This window comes from Citrus sinensis, chromosome 4 (genome assembly GCF_022201045.2).
Source record: "Citrus sinensis cultivar Valencia sweet orange chromosome 4, DVS_A1.0, whole genome shotgun sequence".
Taxonomy (NCBI): domain Eukaryota; kingdom Viridiplantae; phylum Streptophyta; class Magnoliopsida; order Sapindales; family Rutaceae; genus Citrus; species Citrus sinensis.
Window position 1 is genome coordinate 27,878,443 of NC_068559.1, and position 7,067 is coordinate 27,885,509.

General features: G+C 36.2%; 2 protein-coding genes across 2 annotated transcripts; both read left to right on the top strand.

Moving 5' to 3' along the window:
* Positions 1-3,045, top strand: LOC102619526 (origin of replication complex subunit 6). Its single transcript, XM_006483101.4, has 10 exons — positions 1-306; positions 418-464; positions 549-653; positions 734-814; positions 1,063-1,174; positions 1,267-1,329; positions 1,413-1,500; positions 1,684-1,754; positions 2,459-2,552; positions 2,669-3,045. The coding sequence occupies exons 1-10, from the start codon at positions 187-189 to the stop codon at positions 2,746-2,748; spliced, it is 861 nt and encodes a 286-aa protein (XP_006483164.1). The 5' UTR covers positions 1-186; the 3' UTR covers positions 2,749-3,045.
* A 1,150-nt stretch (positions 3,046-4,195) lies between these two features.
* On the top strand, positions 4,196-6,414 carry LOC102619229 (sphinganine C4-monooxygenase 1). The gene is made up of 2 exons (XM_006483100.4): positions 4,196-4,713; positions 5,637-6,414. The coding sequence occupies exons 1-2, from the start codon at positions 4,483-4,485 to the stop codon at positions 6,207-6,209; spliced, it is 804 nt and encodes a 267-aa protein (XP_006483163.1). The 5' UTR covers positions 4,196-4,482; the 3' UTR covers positions 6,210-6,414.
* The last annotated feature ends 653 nt before the right edge of the window (positions 6,415-7,067 follow it).

Below are 7,067 nucleotides of genomic sequence, written 5' to 3' on the forward strand. Positions count from 1 at the left end.
TGGCCCCAACCCGCCAAAATTTATATGCATGCGTTGCCCGGGAAGATATGCAAGTGCGCAAAAATTTCAAAATGAATTCCCGCCAACTCGAACAGTTTTTGTTTTCATTTCGTCAAGGAAAAATGAAAAACATTTCTCAAAGAAAAATAAAAATATTCAGATTGAGATAACCCTTTTTTTGCAAAAATGGATCTCTCGGATATCGCGAAGAAGCTAGGGCTCTCAGATTCCAAGCAGTTGATCCGGAAAGCCGCCGAGATCCGCCGCCTCTGCGATGTCCAGTTCGACTCCTCAATTATCGGAGTTGTAAGTGCTTTAACATCTGATCAATTCTTTGATCTGTATATTTAAAACATCAAAAGGTATAACACCAAAATTGAACATCATTTATCGTATTTTTTTTTAATCTTATTATAGGGAGAGGTCTGTAAGGCTGTGATCTGCCTGGAACTCGCCGCCTCAAGGTATCAATAATTTTGCTTTACTGATAATCCCAATTTCTAATATGGGTCTTACCGTAAAATTGATCCGGGCTTTAATTTTTACAGATTTGATGTAATATTTGACCGGAAAACAGCTATCAAGTTGAGCGGGATGTCGGAGAAGGCTTATAACAGATCCTTTAATTCTCTGCAAAACAGCATTGGTTTCAAGTGGGTTTCTTCCTATATTGTTAATTTCTATCTGACGTGGGCTGTGTTATTGATTGCAATTTTTTGGTGATAAAATGCAGGAATGAATTGGATATAAGAGAATTGGGGATTCGATTTGGGTGTATCAGGCTCATTCCTTTGGTGCAAAAAGGCTTGTCTCTGTAAGTTTGCCTTTTTCCTTTATTAGATTGTATCCGTTATTGTTGTTTTGCTCTTAGACTGATTGTACATATAGGTGGTACTCACTATGTGAATGCAAAAATGCCACAGAGAAGTGAATCCCAAACTCAGGATGTAGTTCATCTTTAAAATTTTTCCTTGTACTGAACTGCTGGTGTTGTGGATCTTGTTTTGTGGATGAGTTTCTTGGTTTGATGGGTGATGATTGAATGAACACTATTGGTGTCAGCTTCAAGGACCGTTTTACTGCTGCATTACCAGCTTCCAGGAAGACAAGTGCTGACTTTTCTCGCCCTGTCTTCACTGCTGTTGCTTTCTACTTGTGTGCAAAAAAGCATAAGGTAAGGATGAATAATCTCTTTAATTAAGGATGTTTGGAGAACTACATTCTCTGCAAATGTGTTCTGACTTGTGTTTGAGTGTTTTCTGACAGCTCAAGGTAGACAAGCTTAAGTTAATAGAAGTTTGCGGTACATCTGAAACTGAGTTTGCTAGTGTCAGTAATAGACTGCTCTCACAGTTCATTTGTCTTTATGGTAGTTGTCCATTTTGAAATGATTTAGCGGACTATAAATGTAGGTTTCTACCACAATGAAGGATCTGTGTCATGATGTTTTTGGAATTGCAAAAGAAAAGAAAGATCCTAGGGAGTTAAAAAGCAATCGAGGTAACACTTTATCTTGATGTTAGAAATATTTCATCATGTCTACAATTGTTCTAATGTTAGTTGATTGTTGGTGATCCAATCTACGTGCGACTTGAAAACAATTAGTTGTAGTAATATTTATACTTCTATTTTAACTTCACGTGTAGCATAAATTTTCCTCTAATTTTGGCCATACTTATGCAGAACTTCTAGATGTGTTACCTGAAAAGAGGAAGTTTGAAGATGTGGAATATCTATCTGCTGATGAAGCAGAGGTAGTATAGTTGATTTCTAATTGTTGAAAGCCTGTTGATTCCCCTTGTACATCTGACCTCTGTTGTGAGATCACTGGGGCAAAGCAAAATATGGATCTTGAAAGTAATACAGTTTGATAGGGCTGTTCTCTACACGAATTTTGGGGAGTCTAAAGTCTCTTTAATTTTGATCTTACAAGGATTATTAAAGATATTCCTTCCTGACTACTTCAATACCATCAAGTCAATTTACGTGCTTACCTATAAAGTATGAGACAGCTGAACTGTTAACATTAATCAAGAGTTGCACCAAAAAGCATAGCTTGGGCAGAATTGTAATCAGATTTCACAACCTTGTGATTATATAACTAGATTGAAGATGTTTTATGCATGACAAAAGATTCTCTGCACTTGCATAGGTCCAAATTGTTATAGTTAGTTCTAGCCATCTCAATGTAAACCGTTGTCTCACAATTGCACATGGTTGTATAAAATTAATCATCTGCTCCTTCAATAGCAAGACACAACTCCTGTCCTCCTCTACCTGCTTTTCCAATTTGCTGGTTCATTGTTATTTATCAAAAAATGTCTTGAAGCTTGTGATATCATGTTTAGAGGGTTCTTACTGTAGAAACTGGTATGCGATTCTGCATATATCCCTATCTCCTAGTTCACTCTCAGTTGTCAAATTATTGTCAAAGTTTCATGACATAAAACTTGTGCAGGTTTCAAGTTACAAACGGCATAAAAAGACAGAGAAAGTTGCTTATGAGGAGTGGAAAACCTCTGTCTTAGCATCAAACAGAAACAAGGCAAAAGGTTTATAGGCATTTGCATCTAATCCTTTGAGTTGAATGCGCATTTCTTTATATGAAGTCTTAGATACTAATCCTATGAGTTGGATGCAACTAATACAATCATTTGCTCTTTGTTAGCGCCTTGCAAGCGAACAACACAAGCTGGCCTCAACTTTCAGAAGAAAGCTCCTGAGACCCCGAAGTTGGAGGCTGTGTAAGAGGCACATCCTTTTGATATCGTTTTTGTTCAATCATCTGGGTTGACGTTGACCGTGCTGGAATTTCACATGGGAAGAAAAATTATGAAGATTAAGTACAATTGTTAATTGTGTAGCAACCAAGAGTACAACTGCCATGCGTTGGTTTACCATGTGCTCAATGGAACCATGAAACGAAATTCCCAGCGCACACGGATTGGTTTAAAATATTCTTCGTGGAATGATTGACAGTAAAGCTGCAATTTTGTCAATATTAAGGTCAAGTCCATCCATTTGTATGGTTGATTTTAAGGCGAAGTTTCGGATTCAAAGAATAATCAAGAGCTGATTTTTATTCATTAAAAATCTCGTAAAATTGCCACTGGGCCCACGGCTAATGTGGGGACATGGTTTGGGTTCTTTTCGGGACTATTTGCATCCTTCTAATTAAAAATTGAGTAGAGATATGTTTTTTTTTTTGTTAGATTGTGGGTAAAATAAATATTCTTAAGAATAAAAGTTTAGGTTGGGTTATAATAAAATTTAATTTAGGTGAATTTAGTAGATGTTTCATGTAAATTTGAGTAAACTTCAATGATTTTTTTAAGAAAAAGAAAAATCTTAAAAATTACTTATTTTTATCACTTCATTATTAACATGTCATTTTCTCGAGGGAGTGCAGACATAATAATGTTGTATTATATTATACATATATTTTATGAAATAATCGAGGTTTATCGAAGAACTTAAAAACCTTAAGATTTTTAAATTGAGACCGAGAGTAGGGGGAGAGAGCTGTACTTGTAGATGCTATACTCGAGTCAATTCTCCTTGCAATTTACAAAGAATAGAAATTCAGAAAATTTCTTCCCAAAAAAAAAAAAAAAAGCGGCGTGGTTTGTTATGAAATATGAATAATTGGTTCTTTCACTATATATTTGTATTTTTCTTATTTTATCTTTTTAAGGAAAATCCTTCCAATTTTCAACAGATTGCAAGTATCATTATAAGTCCCGATAGTTATTAGACCTAACAGGTGACGTGCTAGTTGCTACTGCTCCAGGCTCCAGGCTCCGAGATTCAAAGAGAGCCGTTCACTCCTAATTAAACTTGCAAATTACCAATTAATGCAGCAAATTTTACATTAATAATTCATGTGATTTGTTCAATTCAAAAAAAAAAAAAAAAAGAAACTTCGTCAGGACCTGGCCACCACGCCGACGTATTTGACTCGCCGGCCGCACGGAGAACACAGAATACGACTAAGAAAACCAGTAACTCGTGTCAGACTCATTCACAGAATGATGCAACTACAAACCGCCACGTAGCTAGTCCCCCCTACACACAAAAACAAATCGAAAACATTGTAGCGTAGTAACGGTGTCGACAGCACACGTAATAATTTCTCGCTCTCTCACATCTTTGATTACAACGACGCCATTCGATTCTTCATTCTCCCAAAAGTCCAAAGTCCGAAGTCCAAACCGCCACGTAGCCTCTATAATTCTTATTATTTAATAATTAATAATCGTTATTCCAACCCACAACTTTATTAATTATTAATTTTCTAAAAGCTAAAGGCAATTGCGTTTGCATAAAAGGAAAGGGCCTGTTTTTTCCCGATTAGTTAGTTGTCAAACAAACACAGCTTAGGGTTTTGGTTGGTTTATCTCGTAAGAGCATTAATACTTTATATATTCGCAATAAAAGTTTAGGGCACTTTGAGCGAGTGTCCCGTTGGCGATCGTCAACACGATGGCGTTTACGATTTCCGACGAATTGTTGGGCACTTTCGTCCCAATTTTAGTCTATTGGTTGTATTCAGGATTATACGTCGTTCTTGGATCTTTTGATAAGCTTGATAATTATAGATTGCATTCGAGAATTGACGAGGACGAGAAAAATTTGGTCTCTAAGGGCGATGTCGTTAAAGGCGTTCTCCTTCAGCAATTTTTTCAGGCTATTGTTGCAATTCTCTTGTTTGCGGTGCGTACCCCTTTTTTTTTTCTTTTTCTTTTCTTTTTACTTGATTTCTTTTACTTTTTACAACTGGTTTTAGTTTTAATAATTGTTTAAAGTTCGTCTCTTTTTTTTCTTTTTTCTTTTTTTCATTTTGCGATGTCTGATTGGAGTTTTTTTTTTTTTTTTTTTTTCGTGTTATAGCTTGTGCTCCTTTTCGTAAGCTTTGAATTGTAAGGGAATTGGAACTTGCTAGAGATGCTTTGCTTTTTGGAACTTGTTAATCTATGTGTGCGACTGTGTAGGGTTTGCGGTGGTTTTGCTTGATTGCTTTCTGTGGTTTTTATGTCAAATTTTGCTAATAGCTTTTGTCGGTTGAATTGTTGATTTAACCTGAGAACTGTGAAGGACCAACTTCCATATATTGTTTCTTTATCTCCTCAAAATTTTAATTCTTTTTCAGAGAATCTTCTCAATTGTTAAACATGCTCGTATAAACAGCTTTTTATTTGGCTATATGAAGCCTAACAAAATAGGTGGGAACAATCATCAAAACGATTGGATCAGGGTATCAGCAGTATTTTGTCATTTTGATAGGATGGAATCAGCTGTTAATCTTTGTAACTTTGGAGATTTTATTTAATGCAAGAAGGATTTTGCAGGGATCTAATCCTGATAATTTGGATGTTTTCGCTTATAGGGAAAACTTGGACAGTTTTTCTTTTCTTTTTTTTTCCTTTTTTGGGCATCATAGCATGCTGTCAGCTATGTGTTAACTGTTATTCTTCTCTTCGTATTTATGCTCACTTTTTATCATCTTTCCTCTGTTATTGTTTTTGCTGGTATTGATGTATTTGGAGCCAGCAAATTGTTAATATCTTGGCTAGAGAAGATGTATGTTTTTTGCATTATTGCAGGAATTCATGTTGGAATCTTGGTTTTTTCTATAGGTGACAGGAAATGGTGCTGGGGCAGAAGCCAATCAACAGTCTTCTCCAATTGCTATAGCTCGGCAGTTTGTTATAGCAATGTTGGTTATGGATACATGGCAGTATTTTATGCACAGGTACATGCACCACAACAAGTTTTTGTATCGACACATCCATTCTCTACATCACCGCCTTGTTGTCCCCTATGCATTTGGAGCTTTGTATAATCACCCCATTGAGGGGCTTCTTAATGACACAATTGGCGGAGCCTTATCTTTTCTCGTTTCCGGTATGTCTCCCCGAGTCTCCATCTTCTTCTTTTCCTTTGCCACCATCAAAACAGTGGATGACCACTGTGGATTATGGCTTCCTGGAAACCTCTTCCACGTGTTCTTCAAAAACAACACTGCCTATCATGATATCCACCATCAACTTTATGGGAGCAAATACAACTTTGCACAACCATTCTTCGTGATGTGGGATAGAATTCTTGGAACCTATATGCCCTATTCACTGGAGAAGAGACCAGATGGTGGCTTTGAAGCGCTGGCTACAAAGGATTACAATCAGACGAAAGATTACAAGGACAACTGATTATACGTTAGGACCATCAGTTTGTACTAGCATTATTTAATTTTAATTTTTTTTTCTCTTTTTCACCTTTACTGATGAGCCACACTGCCCTGTGATTTGTACATATCTATATTGTTGTGTTTTATATTTCTCAACATTTTTGTCTATATTAGTTAAATAATGAGGTTGAGCTACAATTAAAATAAATTAATGTCCCAGTTTGAAATTTTGGTTTTAAATTCATTTGATTTGAAGTGAATGCATCTCTAAGGAATTTGTCATGAGGCGCCTGCGCCCATTTGCCATAACAATTGTCGTGGGTTGTCTGTGACTGAGTTCTTAAAATGCAATGTGTCCGCACTTACCAGCAACTATGGCTAGCTAATCTCGAGTCTTAGCAATTTTTTCTCTGTTTCCCTCTGCAGTTTCTCTTTTTTTTTTTTTTGAAATAAGTACGACTTATTCTTAAGCTTAAATGAAAGAGAAGGCCACAATTTCAATCACGAAAAGGACGTGGGGTTATATTTTTCCTAACAATATTTGTTAATAAAGGCGATTTAGGGACCATTTGGTCACTATTGATCTTTTATTTGGAACCAACATACTCGTAGTTGTAGACCTTTTTGGCTCATGAAATTGCTTTGCATAGATAACGATTTAGAGTTTGATTATCTCATAATTGTTGGTCAGTTTCTTTCCAACATCCCCTTTTCACTTTTTGGCATTATCATCAGCTCATACAATTATTATTTGAAGGTTTATCCAGTTTCCCATCAAGCCAGTTTGCTTTCTTTGAGCCTAATTATGCAGTCTTAAAAGCTCTCAATTCCAGAGTGGTCCATGAAAGCTGTTCTACAACCCTTATCTCAATACCAGAAG